This window comes from Cherax quadricarinatus, chromosome 44, assembly GCF_038502225.1.
Source record: "Cherax quadricarinatus isolate ZL_2023a chromosome 44, ASM3850222v1, whole genome shotgun sequence".
NCBI classification, from domain to species: domain Eukaryota; kingdom Metazoa; phylum Arthropoda; class Malacostraca; order Decapoda; family Parastacidae; genus Cherax; species Cherax quadricarinatus.
Genome location: NC_091335.1, coordinates 23,268,754 through 23,296,253, shown reverse-complemented (window position 1 = coordinate 23,296,253; position 27,500 = coordinate 23,268,754). Strand labels below are relative to the sequence as shown.

The following is a 27,500-nucleotide window of genomic DNA, read 5'->3' as shown; positions in this document are numbered from 1 at the left end:
TGAGGAGCTTGAAGGCAGTGGATATGTAGTGTCTGAGGGCAGTGTGTGACATGTAATGCAGAGAATTCGCAGTTTGGAGATTAGAAGGAAATGAAAGCTTTTAGAGGCTGGTAGCACTTGTTCATAGAACTATCATATTTTTTTTTCTCCACTTGTGGGGTTTTATAGGTGTTCAAGTAATTGGGATGGCCTAAATAATGATCAGTCATTACTTATACAGTGGACCCTCTGGCCACAAAGCTTTCAAGCACGAACAGATCAGTTCACGACCAAAAAAAGTGCCAAATTTTTACATCTGATCATGAAAGCAATCGGGTGCTTGCTGAACAAACAGCCGCGCCAATTTTCACATTCCACACCAGTTTTCCCCCACTTGGGAGGTCAGGTCCCTCTCAAATCCAGCCGTTCTCACTAGTAGAGGTTGTCTAAGTTGATTGTAGGTCTGTACCAAGATATCCTTGTGTTGCAGTGTCTGACAGATTGAAATAAAGATACCTAACTGTTGCATGTGTCTTGCCTAACAACCTGTCGGTATTTTATACCATTTTCATGTTCAGCTCTATACATCACTAGTGAGGCCTCATTTAGATTATGCTGCTCAGTTTTGGTCCCCTTACTACAGGATGGATATAGACTCATTAGAGAACATGAAAGTAAAGACACATGCAACATCTGGAAATCTTTAACGTAGACGTTTCGCCATCCAGTGGCTTTATCAATACAAATTCTAGGACATAATTGGAAGACTGTAGAAATATATACAAAAGTTGAGGTAATCAGTCCCTCAGCCTAGGAGATAGTGTTCACAGCATCGTTTATATATTTCTACAGTCTTCCAATCATGTCCTAGAATTTGTATTGATAAAGCCACTGGATGGCGAAACTTCCAAGTTAAAGATTTCCAGATGTTGCACATGTCTTTACTTTCATAGTGTCGGTATTTTATACCTTTCTTGCACATTAGAGAACATACAGAGAAGAATGACTAAAATGATTTACTGTGTAAGGAACCTCCTGTATGAAGATACTTAAAGCCTTAAATCTCCACTCTGGAGAGGCATAGAATGAAGGGAGATATCATTGAAGTGTGTAAGTGGATGACAGGCATAAACAAGGGAGAGATTAATAAAGTACTGAGGGTGTCAAACCCGGTAAGAACCAGAAATAATGGATATAAGTTGGATAAATTTAGATTTAGAAAGGACATAGGTAAGTACTGGTTTTCTAACAGAGTTGTAGATGCGTGGAAGAGTCTTCCCAGTGGGGTGATAGAGGCTAGGACCTTGGGTAGCTTTAAGAAGACTGGACAAATATGAGTGGGAGGGGCTGGGTTTGATTGGTGTCATGGGGTACGGGAGTTATTTCTTGGGTAGCTTTAGGTAGAGGTCGTTTTGATAAGGACCTGCCTTGTATGGGCCAGTAGGCCTTCTGCAGTGTTCCTACATTCTTATGTTCTTATATTCCATGTTTGTTATTAATATTGTTTATTATGTCATATTAGTTGAATTGTGATAGATAAATAAGCATTATTAGTGTCATATTCTCCAACAGTTAACTTGCCATCCCTCCCTCGCACAAACAAATCGCCAGTAAGAACATAAGAAAGGAGGTACACTGCAGTAGGCCTGCTGGCCCATACTAGGCAGGTCCTTTACAATCCTTCCCACTAAGAACATAATGGAAGAACACTGCAGGTCTACTGGCCCATACAAGGCAGGTCCTTATCAAAATGACCTCTGCCCACAGCTACCCAAGAATTTACTCCCGTACCCAATGACACAAATCAAACTCTACTCCTCCAACTCGTATATTTGTCCAATCTCTTCTTAAAGCTACCCAAGGTCCTAGCCTCGATCACCCTACTGATAAGTGTTGTTAAATAAGAACTTAAGTTGGAACAGGCCTGCTGGCCCATACTAGGCCGGTCCTTCACAAATCCAACCCACTAACGGAACAAATGCTACCCAAGCAGTAAGCTCGGGTGCAAGTCCGACTCAAATCCAACCCCTCACTCGTGTATTTATCCAACCTAAATTTGAAACTACCCAATGTTTTAGCTTCGATCACCCTACTAGGCAGACCGTTCCACTCAACTACCCCTAGTACCAATGTTCATTTATACATTTTATTAGTGCTTTACTTTTATTTGGAATTTTTTTCTGCATGTAAATCTGTTTATGCTAGGGAAGTGACCCCTGAAGTGACCTAGAGTCCTTATGGAGGGGGATTCCCCTTCCAAACAATAACCACTCTGCCCTCTCTCCTCCCTGTCTTCCATTCATCAACAACAGCCTTCAATAAAGGTAACTGTCATGTTGAATGTTCATTCTTTTGTGCATGTAAATCTTTTAGGTAAAAAAAATTGTTGATACTTCTAGGTGTCTGGAACGAATTAATTGGATTTACATTATTTCTTATGGGGAAAATTGATTCGAAAAGTCTATTTCGATAATAGTCCCACTTCCAGGAACGGATTAAGGACGATAATTAAGAGACCACTGTAATTAACCCTTTCAGGGTTTCGGCTGTACTAGTATGGCTTACGTGCCAGGGTCCTTGACGTACTAGTACTCATAAATTCTAGTGCCTTCAAATCTAGTGAAAGCTGGTAGGCCTACATATGAAAGAATGGGTCTGTGGTCAGTGTGCGGTATAAAAAAAAAAAAAAAAAAGAAAAAATCCTGCAGCAGTGCGTAATGAGAAAAAACTTTGACACTGTTTTTGGATTAAAACTGAATTTGCACTGTATTTTCGTATGGTATTTATTATTGTACTCTAGTTTTCCTGGTCTCATTTGATAGAATGGAAGACATTACAGAAATTGAGATGATTTTGACTGGTTTTATAATGGAAAGTACCTTGAAATTGAGCTCAAAGTAGCAGAAATGTTCTATTTTTACCAAACTTCAAAAGCAAGTAAATCATGCTAAGCGTCCAATACACGTCAACTGGCGAGTCTAATATTCTTTCACAAGTGTGCTGATATTATTTACACCATTTCTACACTAATGCAGTAGTCTGCATAACAGTATTTTTTTTTTTTTGGAATAAAAATTCAAAATGGAAAGCAAAAGAATGTAAGAGGGCATGGGGATGTGACTAATGAACAGAGGAAGTGTTATTTTAGTACCAGGAATGTGTTTATTCTGGACCCTATTTGGAAATTGGCAAAATTGCTAAATTCTGACCACAGTATTGGATAGTTGAAATCGGTAAATGGGTGGTTTCTTGTACTCATTCGATAGAAAAGAGGTTCTAGCAAAATGGGTATGATTTTTGTAGACTAGTGCACTGGAATTGGCTGAAAATAGGGCTCAGTGGGCAAAATTGCCAATGCGTAAACATCGTCAAGACCGGTAACTTTGCGAGAGCATAATTTCGTAAGTTTTTCCATCAAATTTCATACTTTTTGTGTCGTCATGATCGGGAAAAGATTCTTTTCATAAGAATTTTTTTTTTTTTTTTTTGAAATTTCAGAGACCCTGAGAGGGCCTGTGGACCCTGAAAAGGTTAAGGATTTTTCACTGATTTTTGTGCTTAAAACTCGTTAAAAAAAAAAAGAAAAAAAAAAAGTGAACTGTTCATTAGAGGTCTGGAACCCTCGTGCATTGTTAGCTTTCTCCGTTCAAGGTTTTCTCTGCGTTATTCGAGGTTTTTGCACTTAGGTTACTATTATACTGTGAATTCTATGGTATAATTAACTACTTTTGTGCTTAAAAACCTTAAAAAAAAATAGTTCATAGGGGTCTGGAACAAATTAATTGTACTTAAAATCCAGTGAAGAAATTAGGTTTGGATCGTAACCAAAATTTTGGAATGGATTAATCATGACCAGAGGTTCCACTATTTTATTGAAAGTGTAAAACTTGTTAAATGTCATATGGTGGGTGGGGGTGGGGGGCTGAGGATTAATGAAAAAGGTTACTTTAGTGACTGAAATGCTTGGTGCCTGTTTTGGATCTCCCCCCCCCCCCTGAATTGTAGTACTGACTTCTGGGTGCTTATAGGGAAACAATATTGGTGGGCCCCATATATGGAAAGCAAAGCGTGCTTAAAAAATGCATGCAAGTTAATAGACCAAACAGATGTAAGCCACATTTAAATATAAAATTGCATAGATATGAGCCTACAAGTAACAAAAAAAATTTGTATATCACCTCTGAAAAGTGTTCTCAATGCCACTTGCTTTAGTGACCAAAATGATTTATTGAAAAATATTTTTTTCGTGTTGTACTTGACATGCCGAGAGTAAATTACTCTAGCGCAGGGTGTGGGGCCCAATTGGGAGCAGTTGGCTTAAGGCCAGCCCTGGTGACAGGTTTCTTTAATTGAATACAGGCTGATAAAATACTGGATATGGTGAAAGTTTGGAGGTGAAAAGTCTGACTTGGTAGACTTGTGATTTTTAGCATCTGGCAGCATTAAATCTTTAAAATTGGTAAATCATTTTTTTGTTTTTTTTTTTTAAACTCTTGTGTGTAGTAGCTGTTTTAAGAGTTGTGGTTTATAAACGTTTAATTTTTAGCATAACATTGCCTATATATTTGATATACCTGGAGTATACATGGCATTCTAGGGGAGGGGAGGGGAGGGGAGGGGAGGGAAGGGGAGGGGAGGGGAGGGGAGGGGAGGGGAGGGAAGGGGAGGGAAAGGGAGGGGAGCGGAGGGGAGGGGGAAAGGGGCGGGGAGGGAAGGGGAGGGGAGGGAAGGGAAGGGAAGGGAAGGGAAATGTCCCTGCTGCCCAGTCAATGACCAGATGGTGTAGTATAATTTGCAGGAATTTTTAGGTTTGCAGAAACTGTGCACACCCCATTCACTTTCCTTGAAATTTTGGGATTTGTTTATAAATGTGGAATATGCATTTGCCTTGATTGCCAGGCTTCTTTCATCCTTTGATTTGTTCAAAAGAAATTACATTAGTTCTATTTTTGAGTGTCATCTTTTTAATTTGACTTTAACTGTTGCTGCATTAGGCCCTATTTTTTTTATGCATTTATTGCCTCTTCCTTCCCCCTTCCCTTTCCCTTTTTCTTTTTTTTTTGGGGGGGAGGGAGGGAAGATATTTTTATCAGTTCTGTTTGTAGGAGACCAAACTGGGCAATGCTTGTCCTAAGTTACAGGTTTGCTTTCACTGAACCCCCACCTGGTGCATTTGACAAATGGTTTGGGGAAATCTCTGCCCTTGCTGTTGCTCCTCTTCTGTAGTAATAAGTGAGGTTGCAGGGGGGAATAAGACTGCTACTTGTGCATCCCTCTAGGTTGGGTTTGACTTCACTGTTCTTTCTGACCAAGTTGCAGCTGCCTTGCCCATTCTTTCCTGGATGACTTAAATGCTCCCATCCAATGTGGGACCTGTTGGACAGGAGATGAAAGGTTGGTTTCTCTAGGAATTTTGGCCGACTGTATGTTGGCATCATGAATGACATCCCAGATTGTCATGTTCATACTAATGCCATCTTGGGCATAGACCGATTCATTCTGTATTTATTTCAGGTAGTCTGTTTTCCAGACTTTGACATTGGTGATTGCTTGCTTTTCTTGGAGATAGCAGGATAGTCCTGCAGTTTACCTGCCACAGTTGGTTTAGAAAGACACATAAGCAAACACTTGACATATTTACTAGAAAACGTTTCGGTCCTGGGACCTTGATCACTTCCAACAGAGGTAGAAAGACATTATATATATAGGTGGAGTGAGGTGTGACACACGTGACCTGAGGAATGTCATAAGAACATAAGAATGGAGGAACACTGTAGAAGGCCTGGCCCATGTGAGGCAGGTCCTTATCAAAACAACCGCTACCTATGATGAGGACGGGTAGACGATGAAATCGTGTGACTCCTGTGTTGGGTTGGTGCTGCTTCTTAAGTATCGTGTATGCCAATGTTTTTGAAATTTCAAAAACACTGGCATACACGATACTTAAGAAGCAGCACCAACCCAACACAGGAGTCACACGATTTCATCGTCTACCCGTCCTCATCATAGGTAGCGGTTGTTTTGATAAGGACCTGCCTCGCATGGGCCAGTAGGCCTTCTACAGTGTTCCTTCATTCTTATGTTCTTATGACATTCCTCAGGTCACGTGCGTCACACCTCGCTCTCCGCCTATATATATAATGTCTTTCTACCTCTGTTAGAAGTGATCAAGGTCCCAGGACCGAAACGTTTTCTAATAAATATGTCAGTGTTTGCTTACGTGTCTTTCTAAACCAACTTGGTCGGTATTTATTACCAAGGTTTATACCACCTGCCACAGTGGAAGGTTGAAGCTGATTATTACTGGGGTTTTAGTATATTTGCAACTCCAGGAATGTCTTTGGAAATTAAATATTTAACCCTTAGTGCTGCAGTGCAAAAAAAAAAAAAAGGTAATTGGTTCAAAGAACACAGGTTGAAGACTTAAAACTCCTTGGTATCTTTGTGGAAACATTTTGCAAACTAGTGGCTTCCTCAGTCCAATATAGTGGAGTGGTAATTAGTCGCTCAGTTTGGAGCTTGAGCAGTCTGTCTTGAAAAGAGTGCAGCATATGTGAAGACAAGAAAGGCAAATCAGTTGTAGGTGGTGTTGCCTACAACCTACTTCCACAGGTGGAAGTAGGTTGTGCCTATAGGTTAGGCAAACATCTAACTGTGACTTTGAGATGCCTTCTGAGTGGCTCTAGTCTTTAACCCTTTGAGGGTCGACAGGCCCTCTCCGAAACTAGTTCTCAGGGTCGGCCAAATTTAAAAAAAAAAAAATTATTTTCTCTTGTGAAAAGATAGAGAATCTTTTCCCGATCATAAAGACACCAAAAGTTTGAAATTTGATAGAAAACTTACGGAATTATGCTCTCGCAAAGTTAGCGGTCTCAGCGATGTTTACGCATCGGCGATTTTGCCCACTTTGAGCCCCATTTTCGGCCAATTTCACTGTACTAGTCGACAAAAAACATGAATATTTCGCTAGAACTCCATTTTTTCTATCGAATGGATGCAAGAAACCACTCATTTATGAAATTCAACTATCCAGTACAGTGGTCAGAATTTAGCAATTTTGCCAATTTCACACAAATTTCAAAAGATGCCAATTTCGGAATAGGGTCCAGAATAAACAAGAAAGACATTCCTGGCACTAAAATGACATTTCCTCTAGTCATTAGTCATGTCTCAAGTCCCCTCTTATATTCTTTTGCTTTCCACTTTGAATTTTTATTTTCACAAAAAATATAAGATTTACCGTTATGCAGACTACTGCATTAGTGTAAAAAATGGTATAAATATTATTGGTGCACTTGTGAAAGAATATTAGACTCACCAGTTGACGTGTATTGCACGCTTGGCACGATTTGTTTACTTTTGAAGTTTGGTAAAAATCGAACATTTCTGCTACTTTGAGCTCAATTTCAAGGCACCTTTCTTTGTAAAACCAGTCAAAATCATCTCAATTTCTGTAATATGTCTTCCATTCTATAAAATGAGACCAAGAAAACTAGAATACAACAATAAATACCATACGAAAATACACTGCAAAGTCGCTGATTTATTAAAAAAAAAAATGGTCAAAGTTTTTTTTTTTCTCATTATGCACTGTGTGCTGCAGGATTTTTTTTAGACTGTGCACACTGACCACATAGACCCATTCTTTCATATGAAGGCCTACCAGCTTTCTCCCACTAGATTTGAGGCCGCTAGAATTTGAGTACTAGTACGTCAAAAACCCCTACGCGTAAAACGTACTAGTACGACGAAAACCCTCAAAGGGTTAATGGCTTGTGCATCTTGAAGATTACTTTTAGATTTAGGCTGTATAGGTACCAGTTTCTGAAGTTGATAAATTAGCTGTTGACCTGTGATAATGGGCAAATGCCTCTTGTGGTTGACGTTACTTTTATTGGTAGTTTGAGATTCGTAGGTTTTTGGATTTGAAAGTATTTTTATAAGATGTCAATTTTTAAAAAATTGCAGGAACTGAAGTTTCATTGGCTTAGCCTTAAATGCTAGTGTAACTAGAGGAAGGTTTTAACTTCTGGCTGTAGTTGCCAATTTGTCGGTTTTATAAGAGATGGATTTTTTTTTTCAGTACATGTAGTCCAAATTAGCTTAACTTTAAGGCACCTTCTGAGGGGCTTCAAACTGTGTACGTGTGTACGTGTGTGTGTGTACGTGTGTGTGTGTACGTGTGTGTGTGTACGTGTGTGTGTACGTGTGTGTGTACGTGTGTGTGTGTGTACGTGTGTGTGTGTGTACGTGTGTGTGTGTACGTGTGTGTGTGTACGTGTGTGTGTGTACGTGTGTGTGTGTACGTGTGTGTGTGTACGTGTGTGTGTGTACGTGTGTGTGTGTACGTGTGTGTGTGTACGTGTGTGTGTGTACGTGTGTGTGTGTACGTGTGTGTGTGTACGTGTGTGTGTGTACGTGTGTGTGTGTACGTGTGTGTGTGTACGTGTGTGTGTGTACGTGTGTGTGTGTACGTGTGTGTGTGTACGTGTGTGTGTGTACGTGTGTGTGTACGTGTGTGTGTGTACGTGTGTGTGTGTGTACGTGTGTGTGTGTGTACGTGTGTGTGTGTGTACGTGTGTGTGTGTGTACGTGTGTGTGTGTGTACGTGTGTGTGTGTGTACGTGTGTACGTGTGTGTGTGTACGTGTGTGTGTGTACGTGTGTGTACGTGTGTGTGTGTGTACGTGTGTGTGTGTACGTGTGTGTGTGTACGTGTGTGTGTACGTGTGTGTGTGTACGTGTGTGTGTGTACGTGTGTGTGTGTACGTGTGTGTGTGTACGTGTGTGTGTACGTGTGTGTGTGTACGTGTGTGTGTGTACGTGGTATGTGTGTACATGTGTGTGTACGTGTGTGTGTGTACGTGTGTGTGTGTACGTGTGTGTGTACGTGTGTACGTGTGTGTACGTGTGTACGTGTGTGTGTACGTGTGTGTGTGTACGTGTGTACGTGTGTGTGTGTACGTGTGTGTGTGTACGTGTGTGTGTGTACGTGTGTGTGTGTACGTGTGTGTGTGTACGTGTGTGTGTGTACGTGTGTGTGTGTACGTGTGTGTGTGTAGGTGTGTGTGTGTTCGTGTGTGTGTGTACGTGTGTGTGTGTACGTGTGTGTGTGTACGTGTGTGTGTGTACGTGTGTGTGTGTACGTGTGTGTGTGTACGTGTGTGTGTGTACGTGTGTGTGTGTACGTGTGTGTGTGTACGTGTGTGTGTGTACGTGTGTGTGTGTACGTGTGTGTGTGTACGTGTGTGTGTGTACGTGCGTGTGTACGTGCGTGTGTGTACGTGCGTGTGTGTACGTGCGTGTGTGTACGTGCGTGTGTGTACGTGCGTGTGTGTACGTGCGTGTGTGTACGTGCGTGTGTGTACGTGCGTGTGTGTACGTGCGTGTGTGTGTACGTGCGTGTGTGTGTACGTGTGTACGTGTACGTACACGTACGCACTACAGAAAGCCATTAGATTAGCTGTAGAAGTCTTAGAGGAAGGTTTGAATTGGTTTTGGAGTATGCAGGTGCTATTTTGCCCCTTTCTTGAAAGTGGAGTATTTTCCAGGCTGTTCTTTCAACAAACTGGCTGTATCCCACTGAAGCAGGGTGGCCCAGAAGGAAAAACAAAAGTTTCTCCTTTTACATTAAGTAATATATACAGAAGGGGTTACTAGCCCCTTGCTCCTGGCATTTTAGTCTCTTACAACACTCATGGCTTATGGAGGAAGAATTCTGTTCCACTTCCCCATGGAGATCAGAGGAAATAAAAGAAAAAGTACTAGAAAGAATATAGGAGAAAACCCAGAGGGTGTGTATAAATGTTTGTACATGTATGTGTAGTGTGACCTAAGTAGAAGTAGCAGGACTTGCCTGAAAATCTTGCATTTTTGAGACAGAAAAAAGGACACCAGCAATCCTACCATCATGTAAAACAATTACAGGCTTTAGTTTAGTTTTACTCACTTGGCAGGACGGTAGTACCTCCCTGGGCGGTTGCTGTCTACCCACCTACCTAGATTCCAGGTTATTATCTTAGTTTATTCTTATTTAATTATTTTCAATGCTAAAATTTAACTGTAATGAATTTAGGCAACATTCTTTGAAGTACAAGGGGCTGGAGTTATGGGGATACCTTTTGATTGTGCAGCAACTGAAGTGCATGTAGTTTGAAGCTGGGTTCTTAGACAGTTAACACTGGACTTGGTTATACCTTGACAGGGTTTTGGGGGCCAATGCCCCCACAGCTCGGTCTGAGACCAGGCCTTGTGGTGGATCAGGGTTTGATCAACCAGGCCGTTACTGCTGGCTGCATGCAAACTGACGTATAAACCACAGCCCGGCTGGTCAAGTACCGACTTCAGGTGCCTGTCCAATGCCTTCTTAAAGACAGCCAGGGGTCTATTGGTAATCCCCCTTACGTATGCTGGGAGGCAGTTGAGCAGTCTTGGGGCCCCTGACACTTATTGTTCTGTAAGTGTACTCTTGGCTTCCCTGCTTTTCACTGGGGCAATGTTGTATCTCTTGCCAAGTCTTTTGCTCTCATAGGGAGTGATTTTCGTATGCAACTTTGGTACTAATCCCTCTAGGATTCTCCAGGTGTATATTATCATGCATCTCTTTCCTGCATTCCAGGGAATACAAATAAAGGTACTCAAACTATTCCCAGTAATTTGGGTGCCTTACCGTACTTACATGTGCCGTGAAAGTTTTGTACTCTCTCCAGGTCAGCAATTTCACCTGCCTTGAAGGGGGCAATTAGTGTACAGCAGTATTCCAGCCTAGAGAGAAGCGATCTGATGAGAATCATGGGCTTGGTGTCCCTAGTTTGGAAGGTTCTCATTATCCATCCTATCATTTCCTAGCAGATGCTAGGTCTGTACCAGACCTGAAATCAACTTGGACTACTACTACTAGTGAGAATGGCTGGATTTGAGAGGGACATGACCTCCCAACGACTTCATTCTTTCCTCTACTAGTGGCCTACATCTTGCCTCTTGGCGGTATATAAGGCTCCACCCTGTCACTTCAACTCCATATTGTTTCAGACTAGGGAACAATACTCTTCTCCAGACTGAGGGACTGACCACCTCAAAACTTTAAGGGTGATGGACTGATTACATCGTCTTCAAGTATCTTCTGCTTCTATCAACTTTTCTGTACTCGACTGAAGAAGCCTACTGCGTAGGCGAAACGTTTCAAAATAGATGCCTAACTGTTCCATGTGTATGAGTAGTTGAAATTTCTCTTCATTGAACTTCATATTTTGAGTAGCCCATTTGATGATTTGGTCGATGTCTGCTCAGTCTTGCGATGTCTTCGATGGAGGACAGTCAGGGCAATTTCAGCGTCATCCACAAAGGAAGACGCTGAACTATGGCTTGCATCTGTCTGATATGAGGAATAGGATGGGAGTATGTACTGTGCCTTGTGGAACAGCTTTTTGCTGTAGCTGCCTTGGACTTGACTGTTTACTATTACTGTACTCTTGTGTTCTATGTCAGGAAGTTATAGATCCATGTAAGTCAGTTCCCCATGAAGGTATAGACTAGAGGTATAGTACTTAGTAGCTGTTATCCACCTGCTTGCAGGTGCTCATATGCCTAATGCATGCAACTGACTGTTGATAACTTTTTCACTAAGTTGAATTTTTTATAAATGTTGTCTGTAGGGGTATATACAGTTCAGTGGTTTTAACGGTCATAACTAGCATTAGGCACTATACTTGGGTGTTTGTATTTACTTTTTAATTTGGCTGTATGTGTTTCTTTGTAGCAACTTTTTCTTGCTCATTCTAAAGGGTGAAATGAAATTACATTGCAACACTTTACTAGTGCATACTTTATAATAAAAATTAGTACCATAGTAGCCTTAATTTTTCATTAAAATTTCCATTGATTTCATAACATTTTGAAGTTACTAAACTGTAGTTTAAAATTTGTACAGGAGACTAAGGAGGCTACAGTGAAGGTTCCTGAACATGGAGCTAAAACAAGTGGCACATGCAAGGGTGCTGATGATACACAATCAATAACCATATTCTGGAATGAAGGAGAGACTTCAAATACTACAATGACTTTCAGCAAGACCAGTGATAATTGGTTTGTTTCTTCATTTACTGCTGATCTCTACCTGGACAACAAAACTTTCCCACACTCTGATGTTGGTGGTAAGTTAATTTAAAGATTGACTGTTTTCATTGTTTCCTTTTTTCTTTAGGGCATACTCTACCTGCTAGCATAATCTATCGTGTATTAAAAGTTAAGATAATTGGTATCAAAAGTTTGAAGTACATGTACTTAGTTGATAGACTACTAATTTTTCTAACATGGTTGAAAATTGATAATTTAAATATTTGATAGTGCAAGACAATAACTGCATAACTAGTGGAAGGCAGTGTTGAAAACCTAGATTATGGAGGGTGATACTGCACTGGTACTGGAAATGCATGTGTATGACATTAGCTATTAGGTCAAACTTTCTGATGAAATTGTAAGCTTTTGCTGTTGTGTAAAGTAATTTTTAATATTTGAAGTTCAAGATTTCATTTGATCACCTTTTAACCCTTTGACTGTTTGTCATATATATCTTATGAGCCACCGTGTTTGACATGTATATACTCGAAAATTCTAGCGGCTTGAAATAGAGTAGGAGAAAGCTGATAGGCCCACATGTGAGAGAATGGATCTGTGGTCGGTGTGCACCATATAAAAAAAAAAAAATCCTGCAGCACACTGTGCATGAGGAAAAGAAAAACTCTGTGTTTTCGGATTAAAATGTCAACTTTGTGGTGTATTTTTGTATAGTATTTATGATCGTATTCTCGTTTTCCTGATCTCGTTTGATAGAATGGAAAACATATAAAAGTAGGTGATTTTGATTGGTTTTACTATGAAAAGAGCCTTAAAATGGAGCTCTAAGTAGGGGAAATGTTTGATTTTTGCCGATGTTCAAAAGTAAACAAATGTCAGTCCAATAAATGTCCAAGTCATTCTAATGTGCAGTCATTGAATGGGTTGACATTATTTATAAAATTATTACAATATTGCAGTAGTCTGCATAACAGTAAATCTTCTAATTTTTTGTTTGAATAAAAATTCAAAATAGAAAGCAAGAGTAATATCAGCATGGAGACATGATTCATGAACAAAATGTTATTTTAGTCAGGAATTCATTATTCATTCTGGACCCAATTTTGAAATTGGCATATTTTTTTAATTTGTGAAATTGGCCAAATTGCAAATTTCTGACCAGGTTATTGGGTAACTGAAATCGGTAAATGGGCAGTTTCTTGTACTCTGTCGATAGAACAAATGTAGTTCTAAAGAAATAGCTACGAGTTTGGTCAGTTGGAACAATGGAATTAGACGAAAATAGGGCTCAGTGGGAGATTCGTAAATATTGCCGAGGTCGCTAACTTCACGATAGCGTAATTCCGTAAGTTTTCCATCAACTTTAGTTCCTTTGGTGTCATTACCATTGGGAAAAGATTCTCTATCATTTCATAAGAATTTTTTTTCTCCAATTTTTCAACAATAGGAGACCCCTCAGGATTTGGGGTTGCGACAGTCAAAGGGTTAAGAAGTAGACTAAGGTAGTTTAGCTACCTTCATTTTCATTTAAAAATGGGTGGTGCAAGGCAGAAAGTTTCCTTTGAGAATGGAAAAATGTGTGTAGGAAAACTTTCAGAATTCTAGATAGAAAAATTTTAAATATTAAGCATTTAGCAAGTCAATGCAGGATATACACAGTACAGCATTTGGGCATGCAGGTAGCCACTTGCAGAACTATGTACAAAGCATAGTGTGCTGAAAATGTGGCATGTCATAAAGTACAAATTTTTTCTATAGTACGGTAGTTGAGATGACTCTTGTACATCCTGGATGTATTTTGGTGTAGTATTTTTGAGTTGTATCCATTTATATTTTAACCTGGCCCTAACATTATACTACATGTAAGCAGCACATGGCATTTCTTGTGCCCACATTTAATAGCATATTTACAAGGGAATTGCATTGAAGCTCTGTGCTTTTAATTAAGGAATGTTAAAAATTGAGATAAAAATTTCTTACTGACAATGTGAATTGCTGTCTGCTAATTGGATGACTTTCAGCATAATCCTCATGAATGTTTGATGACATTAGGAATGTATTACTGCATGGTAGTATAATATCAGCTGGCTAGGAAACTTGAATTCTAAACTTCACTATTTCAAATGTTAATTTGTGAAGTACAGTATTACCTATTTTACATAAACAAGTTGAAGCTTAACATTCATTTTCAGTGACAAATCTTTGCAGACCTGCCTTTGTGTGCACAATACTTAAATTTTTTTTTTATTATTGAAAGCGATTTCTGAACATCTAAATGCCCATAGCTGTGTAGTTGTCCTTATTGCTGTTGCTTAAGAATTTGTTTTATAACTATTCATATTTTCTCAGGAAAAAAATTGCATTTGGTGGTCTATTTTGGTCTCGAACCCATTACTGTGGCAGTAAATCATAGCTTTACCTGCCACTCAACTTTATCAACTTCAAACATAACTGGAACCTTGGGAACTGAAGCATACACCTTGCCATTGTCGTCTTCGTTGGATGGAATCCACATTCAGGCATTTAATGAAATTCCAAACGAGCCAGACTTCGTAGATTGTAAGTATGTTGCTTTGTTTGGGTACCTAGATTGATTCCAGTGCATGCCATGAACTTTGTACTCTTAAAGCAAATTAAATTTCCAAAGAATTTAACTATTGTATAAACGCTAAAATTTTAAATGGGGGGGGGGGGAGAAAATATTTAAATTTATAATTTGGCTGTTTACAACAGTGACCTGGTTGAACAGCCAGAGGCTGGGCTAATGGGTTAGATAACCCCCACAAAATCAGCTATCACGAGATAGTAAATGGGAGTGAGAAAAGTATTATGTACTTCTGTGCTAGGTTAGATGGCTTTAATTAGTGAATGGTTGGTGCTGTATATGTATCTACTTTGTTTTTTCACCAATTTTTGGGAAAGCTTTGCAAATTCAGGGTTTACCTACCTAGTCTTTTTTTTTCCAGGGGTGGGGGGGGGGAGATTGCTGCTTCCATGGCATAGTCTTAATGAAGGCCAGAGTTGCTGGCATGATTGACCTGGTTGTCAGTGTTGGCCAAATAGTCCAATGTGAGCACCACAGCTTTGCTCTCCCTGCCCTCCCCTCCCTCCCTTCCCTCCTTCCTAAAAATGTATTTACAGTACAGCTTTTAAAAATGTCATCAACTTCAGTGAAGTAATTCATGCCTACACAAAAGGGAAGCATTTAGTGATAAAAGGTAGCAGAGCAGAGTTCTATACTGAAAGCTTTATGGCCATATTAGTCTGACATGGTGGTACTTTCTGGATCCCATCCACTAATTATGGATTTGGCTTTACACTGTGGCGTTTCTCGTCTACTTTTTTGACGAGGAACTACTCTTGCTACAAGATGTACCTGCTTTCTTCCTCCCACCAGTGTGAGGAAGGGTGGGGGGGACTTGCTGTACAGGGTGGTTGCCAGAATGACTGTGTGTGTGTCCGTGTGTGTCCGTCCGTGTGTGTGTGTGTGTGTCCGTCCGTGTGTGTCCGTCCGTGTGTGTCCGTCCGTGTGTGTCCGTCCGTGTGTGTCCGTCCGTGTGTGTCCGTCCGTGTGTGTCCGTCCGTGTGTGTCCGTCCGTGTGTGTCCGTCCGTGTGTGTGTCCGTCCGTGTGTGTGTCCGTCCGTGTGTGTGTCCGTCCGTGTGTGTGTCCGTCCGTGTGTGTGTCCGTCCGTGTGTGTGTCCGTCCGTGTGTGTGTCCGTCCGTGTGTGTGTCCGTCCGTGTGTGTGTCCGTCCGTGTGTGTGTCCGTCCGTGTGTGTGTCCGTCCGTGTGTGTGTCCGTCCGTGTGTGTGTCCGTCCGTGTGTGTGTCCGTCCGTGTGTGTGTGTGTCCGTGTGTGTGTCCGTGTGTGTGTGTGTGTGTCCGTGTGTGTGTGTGTGTGTGTGTCCGTCCGTCCGTGTCCTAATTAGGTATTGTTGCATTACTTTAACAGTTGAGGCTTAGGAGAGGATGCTACATCCTCTTGCTTGACTGTGACCCATAGGTGTTGAGCACTCTTGAATGTATTCAGACTTTACATGTAGCTGATAGAACTCATCTTAACTGTTTGCCCACAGCTATGGCATTTTTGGCTGCATAATGGTTTTTGTCTGTAGGGAATTTGCACTTCATGCATTTCAACTTTGGCAGCTTGCAGTATGCAGCTGACTGGAATGCCTATAGTGTTTGAAAGTTTCTATTATGAGGTCTTGGAGTTCAGATTGTATAATGTATGAAAGTGTTGAAGGATGATGAAAGCATTTTTAATTTTTGGATTACCCTGCCTTGGTGGGAGACAGCAGAAGTGTTGGTGTGTGTGTGTGTGTGGGGGGGGGGGGGGGGGCGTTTGGATAAACCTTCTGGTTGTTCTGGTGTCTGCACCATGCAGCCTGGTCATGGACCAGGTGGTGGATCAGGGCCTGATCAGCCAGGCTATTACTGATGGCCACACAAACCAGTTATGAACCACAGCCTGGCTGGCCAGGTAAACTTTGCCTGTTCAGCTTTCTCATGAAGACAACCAGGAGTCTTTTGGTAATTCCCTTTATGTATGCTGGGAGGCAATTCGTCAGTTTGTTCTTAATGTATTGATGGCACCTCTGCTTTTCATTGAGGGGGAGGAGAGGGAGATGTTGCACCTCCTGCCTAGTCTTTCTTTTGCAGTGATTTTTAGTGTGCAGATTTGGGACTAGTCCTAGGATTTTCCAAGTGCATACAATGTATCTTGCCTGTATTCCAAGGAGTACACATAAAGGGACTTGAACTGTTCCTAGTAATTGAGGTGTATTATTGTAATTGTACATTACGCAAGTTCTGTTGTCTCCCGGTCTACCGTTTTGCCTGCCTTGAAATGGGCCATTAGTGTACAGTACTACAGCCTAAAGAGTGACTTGAAGAGAATAATAATTGGCTTAGCATATCTAGTTTTGAATTCTCGGTATCCATCCTATCATTTCCTTAATGTGGTGGACACATTGTTATCTTTGAAAGTGAACTTCTCTGACATGAACGTAGGCTTTAAAAAAAATCAGTCCTTCTCTACTTTGATTGGGTGCATGTATCTTGCCCCCTTTGCCCACCTACTTGCAGGTGCTCCTACCCCTTTTAACTTGTGTGCAGGTGAGTGTAGAGAATTTATGAAATGGTCCTTGTAGGTACCTTGGCTTTAAAATCTTTAAATTTTTAATGCTGTTGGAGCTAGTTGGGGTATTTGACTAGGAAGATGCATTTTAGCAGAAAGAGGCCTCTATTTGGACATCTTTATGGCTGTTATAGAAATCCAGTAAATGCTTTTAGACCAAAATTGCCAAATAAAGGCTAGTTCAGCTACACATCTGTGCCAGTATTTTTTGTCTACATAGTTATACCTTTGCTGTTCCCTTTTTACCTCAGCCACATCCCCTCCCCAGATCTCAGCATGATTTTGCATGACAAAATGCTTCTCAAATCAGTTTACTTCATTGCTTGGAGCAAAGAAAAAATGCTTCAGTGATACCTTGGTTGCTCATTGATTCCTCCTGGGAGATTAAATACCTTGACTGGTTAAAGAATGAGTGTGGGATGAGCACTTCAAAGATGTGTGCTGTTGCAGCAGTCACTTGCTCACATTGCAGAGGTTCTGCTGCCTTCTGATTGGTGGGGTCTGATTTCACTTTCATAATGCTTGCAGTATACCCCATTCCCTGATACTAGTCATCTTAACATTGGTGTGGTTTGAATGTATTGTACTTGTGGGCAAGGGTCTTGCATGGGAGGGTGCCACTTTCTAAAGACGATGCTTGCCTGACTAAGAACTGTTATCTCTTGGCATTAATGGGTGATGTATCTTTCATAAAGGGCAGGTGTGTAATAGCTTTTCTTTAAAGGGATGAATTTTCTTCATAGGAATTACTTAAGGTTTGTGGTCTCTTATGTCCAAAATAAATTGTTACAGAAGTTGTCATTGCTTGAAATGCCAGTTAAGCTGAAGTCATGATAGGCCAACTCGCATCTAACAAGTTGACTTATTGCACCACTTGTAACAGATCAGAATGCTGGATAGACTAACTAAATCTAATGTGACATTTTATTGTGGCAGTTTCCAAATTGGATGAACAAAGCTCCTGGAGAATGCAATGTTGCTGCAATGAAATATTTTATTAATTGCACATGTCCTTTATGCCTAGCATAAATCTGATTTGCTAGTTATCCTTGTGTATTGCAATCTTTCAACTAAACTGGCATAGTCTTAATAAAATGGGTTGTCTGGGTAGATGTGAGGACCTGTAACCTGGGAAAAGTAAATAAATGGGCTTACGACATTCACAACCCCTGCTCACAAACTTGCTCCCAGGGTCAAAGAATTTAACCCTTTCAGGGTCCAAGGCCAAAATCTGAAGTCACGCACCAGTGTCCAAGAAATTTTGAAAAAAAAAAAAAAATTTTCTTACAGAATTAAAGAGCATATTTTTGTGAAGGTAATAAAACAAAAAAAATTAGAATCGACGAATTCCACATACGCGTATTATATTATTTTGTTTTAGTTGTTTTTTCTTTTCTTTTCCAATTTTTTTCTATTCCTACTAACATTTGGGGCCTGAGAGACCAATACTGTATATAATGTATATATATAAACTCACTGTATTGAACACAATAACCGCACTAAAGTTATTATCATATTATTGTTTACCACTGTTGTTTATTACAATAAACATGCACAAATATTGTATAATACTAATGTTCTATCATATATTTACATATTTACAATCACTGGACATGGTTTTAGAACTGCTGGAGCTTGTGGAACTCCTTGAAACAAGGCACCATGCACAGAGGCACCTTACATTCCTCACATATAAACCGAGTGTCTTTGCGTCTTTGTTGCCGTCGTTTTGTTTGTGCACAGACAATGCATCTCTTCTGAGCAAATTTCTTTTGAGTTGAAGGAAGCTGTATTATGAAATGATCACCTTCTCTTCTCAAACGCTTGGGTATATTGTGATGAATTCGAGGACCATGTTGTATTGCAGGTGTTGTTACCTGGTACTTCATTATGAGTTGTCTGACAACAGACAAACAAAATTCACCATACGGTGGTCTGTTACCAGTCTTTATTTGGTACATATTATATGCATTCAGCATTGAAATGTCCATGAGATGGAAGAAAAGTTTCATGTACCACTTGTAACTCTTACGAACACAGTCAACAAAACCAATCTGCATGTCACACTTGTCAACCAAGCGCATGTTTTGTGTATAATCAATCACTGTCACTGGTTTTCGAATACGTTCATTAGTCACTCGATCAACTTTGCCACTGTCTTGCATTTCATTACGGTGAATGGTTGTCAACAATGTGACATCTCGTTTGTCATGCCACCGTAATGCCATGATGTCATTGGCAGTAAACGCCTGCACGTCATCACCACAAACACCTGCGTTGAGCCTGGGCATATGTTTACGATTAGAACGCACTGTGCCACACACATCTGTCTTGTTCACTCGCATGAAATCACTGAGTAATGGGCTTGTGTACCAGTTATCGGTATATAATGTATGGCCCTTGCCAAGATAAGGTGCCATCATGTTTCTCACTACGTCACCTGATATACCCAATAACATCTTGGTATCTTTCAATGTTTTACTACCCGTGTATACAACAATATCCAACACCAGGCCACTGTCACAATCACAGAGTACAAACAATTTTATACCAAAGCGGTTCCTCTTGCTCGGTATATACTGCTTGAATGACAGTCTACCTTTGAACAAAATCAAAGACTCGTCAATTACAAGATTCTTGAATGGATAAAAGTATATCCTGAACTTTTGTTTGAGATACATGAAAACATTTCTAATCTTGTATAACCTGTCACTTCTGTCAGGCCTGGTTTTGTCAGAGAAGTGCAACATACGTAACAGTAAGATAAACCTGTTCACTGGTATTATTTCACTGAAGGATGGGGTACAAATTAGCCGATCTGTGGACCAGTATGCTTTTATATTATGCTTATAGACGTGAGGCATAAGCATTATTGTTGCAAAAAGCAAATACATTTCTGCAACAGTCGTCTCTTTCCACCTGTGTAGTCTTGACTGTGGTGATAAGATCGTATTTGCCATGGTGTACTGAAAATACTTATTACTTTCCCTGACAATAATTTCCATCAATGGCTGGTCAAAGAATAATTCGAAGAATTCCAGTTCATTGGCCGTGGTTCCAAGGGGACAGGTAGGTAGAATTCCACTTTGCGAGTCATCAAAGTGGTGAGGGCTGGGAACAAAATTGGGATTTTGCTGCCAATCCCAGATACGGTTTGCTGGTGGATACTGGACATCATAGGCTGGTTGTACGGGTGGTTGTGGCGGGCGACGCTCCGCTTTGTCCTTGAACTGACGAGTCAGCAGCGTGGGTTCCCGCGTGGCACAGCGAGTCACGCATGGCGGTGCCACTACCACCACCAGCCCCACTAACACCATCCACTGATGTCTGTGGCCCATCCATGCCAAGTGTAGCCACATCATCCTCACTATCACTACCTAAAACGGGTGTAGGGCCACGGGATGTACTCCGGGATGAACTCCGTCCCCTGGGCACAGCATAGGGTACACTACCCGAGCGCATGCGGCGGCGAACATACCGACGCTTCACTGGTGAATGTTTCCTCACTATCACTACTCGAATGATCGTCGAGCGCAATAAAATCACAATCCACGTCAGAATCATCGTCATTACTGAAGTCAGAGGCCAGGCCACGGGAAAATATTAGTTTTCTCTTACGTTTAGGAACACCCGACCGTGAGTCACAAGTGCCCACACCAGAGGTAGAAGGTCGAGGATCGTCGGGGTTTTCTGCACTATTATCGATATCCTGGTCATTATTTTCGGTCACTAACTTATCAAAGCCGTAGAATTAGTCTTCATTTCCACTTCCATCAGTGTCAGAACTATCAGACAGGAAGAGGAGAGTCCCAATTTTCCGGGGAGTGAGAGCTGACTTGCGACGAGACATGGTGAACAAGGGTGACTGAGCCGGCGTTCCCACAATGCTATGCAGGCGCCTAGATTTTTTGTTTACGGCGCACACCCACGGCGCAGACCCATTCTCTCATATGTAGGCCTATGAGCGCTTTCGCGCTAAATTTGACGGCGCTAGAATTTTGGCGTAGATCTACAGTTTGGACACTCACCGACCAGCCGTAGATCTACGGGACGGACCCTGAAAGGTTTAAAAAAAAAAAAAAAAAAAAAAAAAAAAATCCGGAAATGAGAATCTTTTTACTGAAAGTAAAGAAACCAAAAATATGAAATTTGATGGAAAACTTGTGGAATTATGCTCTTGCAAAGTTAGTGGTCTTGGCAATATTTATGCATTGGCAGTTTTGCCCACTTTATGATCTATTTTTGGCCAATTCAGTTGTTCCAATCAACTAAACTCGTTATTTCACTAGTATTGCTTCTATCGATACTAGCGGCTTCAAATCGATCAGGAGAGAACTGTAGCCCCACATGCATAAGAAAAATCCTGCAGCATGCAGTGCATAATGAGAAAAAAAAACTGTTGCATTTTTGGATTAAAACACTGACCGAGGGGTATTTTTGTATGGTATCTATAGTTGTATTCTAGTTTTCTTTGTCTAATTTGACAGAATGCAAGACGTATTACAGAAAGATGACTGGTTTTGTGGTGAAAAGTACCTTCAAGTTTATCTCAAAGTAGCGGAAATGTTTGATTTTTGCCGATGTTCAAGAGTTAAATGACTTCGCCGTTCAATAAGTGTCCAACTAGCCATTCTAATAGTCACGAATGGGTTGACATTATTAGACAATTATTACAATAATGCATTAGTCTGCATAACAGTAAATCTTGAATTTTTTGTGACTAAAAATTCAAAATGGAGATAAAGAATGTAAGAGGGGCCTGGAGATCTGACTAATGAACAGTGTTATTTTAGTGCCAGGAATATCTGCATTATTTATTCTGGACCCTATTTTGAAATTGGCATTTTTTAACCCTTTGAGGGTCGACAGGCCCTCTCCGAAACTCGTTCACAGGGTCGGCCAAATTTTAAAAAAACAAAAATTATTTTCTCTTATGAAAAGATAGAGAATCTTTTCCCGATCATAAAGACACCAAAAGTTTGAAATTTGATAGAAAACTTACGGAATTATGCTCTCGCAAAGTTAGCGGTCTCGGCGATGTTTACGCATCGGCGATTTTGCCCACTTTGAGCCCCATTTTTGGCCAATTTCACTGTACTAGTCGACAAAAAACATGAATATTTCGCTAGAACTCCATTTTTTCTATCGAATGGGTGCAAGAAACTACTCATTTATGAAATTCAACTATCCAGTACAGTGGTCAGAATTTAGCAATTTTGCCAATTTCACACAAATTTCAAAAGATGCCAATTTCCGAATAGGGTCCAGAATAAAAGAGACATTCCTGGCACTAAAATGACATTTCCTCTAGTCATTAGTCACGTCTCAAGGCCCCTCTTATATTCTTTTGCTTTCCACTTTGAATTTTTATTTTCACAAAAAATATAAGATTTACTGTTATGCAGACTACTGCATTAGTGTAAAAAATGGTATAAATATTATTGGTGCACTTGTGAAAGAATATTAGACTCACCAGTTGACGTGTATTGCACGCTTGGCACGATTTGTTTACTTTTGAAGTTTGGTAAAAATCGAACATTTCTGCTACTTTGAGCTCAATTTCAAGGCACCTTTCTTTGTAAAACCAGTCAAAATCATCTCAATTTCTGTAATATGTCTTCCATTCTATAAAATGAGACCAAGAAAACTAGAATACAACAATAAGTACCACACTGTGTGCTGTAGGATTTTTTTTAGACTGTGCACACTGACCACATAGACCCATTCCTTCATATGAAGGCCTACCAGCTTTCTCCCACTAGATTTGGAGGCCGCTAGAATTTATGAGTACTAGTACGTCAAAAACCCCTACGCGTAAGACGTACTAGTACGACGAAAACCCTCAAAGGGTTAATTTGTGAAATTGGCCAAATTGTCAATTTCTGACCCCTAATGGGTAGTTAAAATCAATAAATAGGGGGTTTCTTGTACTCAATCGATAGAACAAAGAGTTCTAAAGAAATAGCAGAGTTTGATAGACTGGAACAATGGAATTGGCCGAAAATAGGATGAAATCGCAGGTGCATATACAGTGGACCCTCTGGTAATGACATTAATCAGTTCCAGAGAGCTTGTATTGAACAGATTTTTTTTTGTTATCCAAATTAATTTTCCTTGTGAGAAATAATGGAAATCCAATTAATCTGTTCCAGACACCCAAAAATATTAGAATTTTTTTTACACGAAATAGTTTCCCTATACAGGAAACACTTGCTTTCGTCGAGGAGTGATGAGGTGGGAGGAGGGCAGAGGAGTTTACAATTGTTTGGAAGGGGAATCCCCTTCTATCAATACTTTAGGTAACTAGGCCTTTTCTGGGGTTACCTCCCTTCTTTGTATTTTAATGCCACTATGACCAACTTGAGTCACTGGACTCTTGTTGAACCAAAAATCTGTCGAGACGTGTTAATGGTCTCTTTTAAGATTTCCCTAAAAATGGGATGCAATATTGTCATTGTACATGTTGCCAATACGGCCTGCAACAGCTGTGTCGGTAATGTTCATCCATAAATGCTTGCACCTTTGTCCACATTGTACAAATGTCCTTAATTTTTGACGAAGGTAACTTCCTCCCTCTCTCTCTCTCCCTCTGAAGGAAATTCCTGAGCTGTGGTCTGTTGTTGCACCTCAAGCTCTTACAGCTCTGTAGTGGTTAGCTCTTCATCCTCCACCAACTCTTCCACATCCTCACCACTAACCTCCAACTCCGTGGACTTCCCCAGGGTTAGCCCCAAACCCTTCAAAATCCCTCTTGTACACATTCTGCCCACAATTTTCTCCAAGCAGAGTTCAAAGTCCTGCAAGTCACTCCTTCCCAAGCCTTACCTATAAGGTTTATGCAGCTGAGGATACTCTTTCATAGGCTTGTCCTAGGAGTGCCTTTTTCTCCTGAGTAATGTAGGTCCTGTTTGGCATTTTATTCCAAAACAGGCCTGTTTCATCACAATTGAACACTTGTTGGGGGTTTTAATTTTTCAGCCTGTGTACCCCTTAAAGTCCTGTACATTTTTCAGCCACTTTTGTCAGAACTGGCAGCTTCACCATGCCTTATCATACAGTGTATACCACTACAATTCTTAATCTCTCAAACCAGCCTTTGCTGGCCTTAAATTCATCAATGAGCCCTATTTGGAGGCATTTTCTTAACTAGATTTGCATGCAACTGCCTTGCCTATTCACATATTATTGACTGAGAAACGCTATCTCCTGATTTTCTCGTTGATCCACACCAACAACACACTCCACATCTACGAGTATTTGCAATCTGTTTTGTAAGCATACTTGCACCTTTCACAAAAACTTCCTTGGTTGCCTTTTTTTTGGGGGGGGGCCCAAGATTATAGCAATGGTTGAATGGGGTTTATATAACCTGGCCAACTCGGACGAGCACTCCACTTTCATATTTTGCGATCTTTCTTCAATTCAATAGCATTTCTCGCTCTTTACCACAGGGCTGGCACTACTTTCTTTGGGCCCATGGTGGCTTATTTAGCAGTTACAAGCACTAAAAACAAAGGAAAAATACAAAAGTATCGCATATACGCTTGGAATCATCCTTGCTGGCTTGTAAACAATGGCACACTGGCTGTACATGGAGTGGCCGGGCGGCTCAGGCTGCGTGGGCACATTTGGAACGAATATCCTTTAACAGTTCTTTTTTGGTAAAAGCCAATATTTTGACGCAGACGTGTCTGTATCCAAATTTTTTTTTTAGTTATCTCATGACAGTTACCTGAGGGTCCACTGTATATCGCTAACTTCGCGAGTGTAATTCCGTAAGGTTTTTCCATCAAATTTTTTACTTTTGGCATCATTACTGTCTGGGAAAGATTATCATTTCATAAGAAATCACCCCCCCCCCCCTCCCACCTCACACATTCGTGTGCACACTGGATTTGGAGTCTCGACAGTCAAAGGGTTAAACCACCCAATAGTGATCAGAAATTGGTAAGTTGTCCAGTTTCACAATTCAATTGCCAATTTGAAAATAGGGTCTAGAATAAACAGTTTACATTCCTGGAACCAAATCCACATTTTTGTTCCTTAGTAGCGTCTCCAGACCCCTCTTATATTATGCTTGGTTTTCATTTTGAATTCACACACAAAAAAAAAAAAAAAAAAAAATAATGCAGACTACTGCATTGTTGTAATATGTAATTCTATTTTGGTGCATTCCTAAATGCATATTGGACTGGCCAGTTGGATTCATATTGTACAAGTGACTTCATTTGTGTACTCTGGAATATCAACAAAAATCACACACCTTTGCTACTTTGAGCTACTTTGTCCTGAAACTAATCACTTTCTGTAATCTTCTATTCTGTAAAGTGAGACTGGGAATACAACCATAAAAATCATACAAAAATGCATTGCAAAGTCACTGTTTTAAACCAAAAACATGGTTGCAGTTTTTCTCAGTATGCACCGTGTGCTGCAGCATCATTTATATGGTTCACACTTGCCACATAGACCCATTCTCTTGTATGTATGCCCAGATTTACCACTCGCAGCTTATAAGCGAGCTGAGCTCATGATATGCTGTGGGACTGACACTGGCTTCAAAGCCACGATATAACAGGACCAACACTGAAAGGGTTAAGGGTAAACATTTTGGCTTCAGGTTTTGAATTATTCTACCCCACTGTAAGCTAATATTTTCAGTGTTAAGCTCCCCCTCCCCTTCTTCCCTTCCAAACAAGAGGTTATCTGAAGACTAACCTGGGGAGTCCCTGCCCTTGTAGCCCAGTCAGACACACCTCCCACTTGGCCTTACCATGTTGTTGGGCAGAAACATAAGCCTTAATTCTACCATCATTACTTTTTTAATCACTTGGGTGAGCAGGTGCATTATCAAGTAACAGCTTTTCTAAAAAGTTCAAGAGTCTCAGCTGGTATGGAATGTTGAGGGATACTATGGGGAAAGTGAAATATCAACCGACTTTTCTTCCATGCATAGTAAAAGATTGGCTACTTCCATGCAATCCTTTAAAACATGTGGCTTTTCCAATTACAAATGGAATGACTAGTCTGGCTTACCTCGTGCATAGATTTTTTTTTTCCTTCAAGTGTTTTCATGATGGAAGCTTATTGTTAACTGAATTATCCAGAGAGCATTGAAAACTTTCAATCTTTGGTTTCTTCAAGATAGTTAAATCATGCTGATTGTTTAATTTGACACTGGCAGAAATTTCTAATTCTGACTTTAGAATGTTCAAGCACTTTGGTCTTGGGACAGACATTTTTGTCAATGTATTGATGCTATGTATAGATAAGATTAGCACTAATTACAAGGTCTCCAAGTTAGTTGAAACTTCTTACAGCTACATACTACTAATCCTCCTACCTTAGTCTGAAGATTTACAATGAACGTCCAGTAATTACCCTTCCCCACTAACTTGAATGAAAATTATAATTACAAACTGATTTTCTAATATTTTCTAAAATGGCTTGGGTCCATCTTGTAAGGATTTACTATTTATAATTACCAAATTAAAAAATTTCTTTTGAAATAAGTAAGTATTTTACACAGAAGTACTACCTATTTAGATTTAAGGACAACCTTTAAATACTAAAAATTCCACAATTCACTTTTGTTTCCAGCTGTTCACTGCGATGCTGACAAGACTTCAGACGTTGTTCCAATTGCTGTTGGATGTGCTCTTGCTGGATTAGTAGTAATAGTGTTAATTGCATATTTGGTTGGCCGCCGTCGACGCTCTGGTGCTTACCAGTCTGTCTAGGGGAAATGAAGTTCTGAGTTGGGTAAAAAGAAAATTGGCCATTTAATGTTGTAAATACATTGTGGGCAACTTCCTGTGATAGTGGTTAATTTGACCTTGAACATTATTCAGTTAAATTAAGTTGCTGCTGCTGATAGTTTGTAAATGTGAAAAAAGCTGTTAATAATGAAAGCTGTTAAATCTAAATTTTCTGAACTAAATATAACTTCAGTGTAGGCATTTAGTGATGTCTAGTCTAGACAAAGCACAGGTTGTGGTATAGATAAATGCTAGGGTGAAAGTATAAATTGAGAACTTGTACTACTGCAAGTATGGATTCTTGTAAATAAATTAGTTCAAAAATTGTTCCCCCCAACCATTGAGTGATATTTTTATATTAGTCATTCTGTATTAAAGGATACTTTGTATTTAATGTTAGATCTGATTCTCTATTTTCCAATTAACATGTCAGCCATTTTTAATTTTGAGCTTGTGCCATTTTCTATTTCCCTATGAATGATTTAAGATAGTAATTTTGGCTTTGATTCACTAACAAATGATAAAGAAAAAAAATGGTGCAAGGAGAAAT

General features: G+C 40.1%; 1 protein-coding gene across 2 annotated transcripts in view; it reads left to right on the top strand.

Annotated features, from left to right (window-relative positions):
• LOC128697405 (LAMP family protein lmp-1-like) overlaps positions 1-27,500 on the top strand; it is a 344,488-nt gene that overhangs the window by 316,338 nt on the left and 650 nt on the right. For both annotated transcript variants that reach the window (XM_070094195.1, XM_070094196.1), the window contains 3 exons: positions 11,908-12,130; positions 14,403-14,612; positions 26,793-27,500. The exon at positions 26,793-27,500 is cut by the window's right edge and continues 650 nt beyond it. In XM_070094195.1, coding sequence (XP_069950296.1) covers positions 11,908-12,130; positions 14,403-14,612; positions 26,793-26,932 — 573 coding nt within the window. In that variant the 3' untranslated portion in view covers positions 26,933-27,500. The remainder of the gene's footprint in view (positions 1-11,907; positions 12,131-14,402; positions 14,613-26,792) is intronic.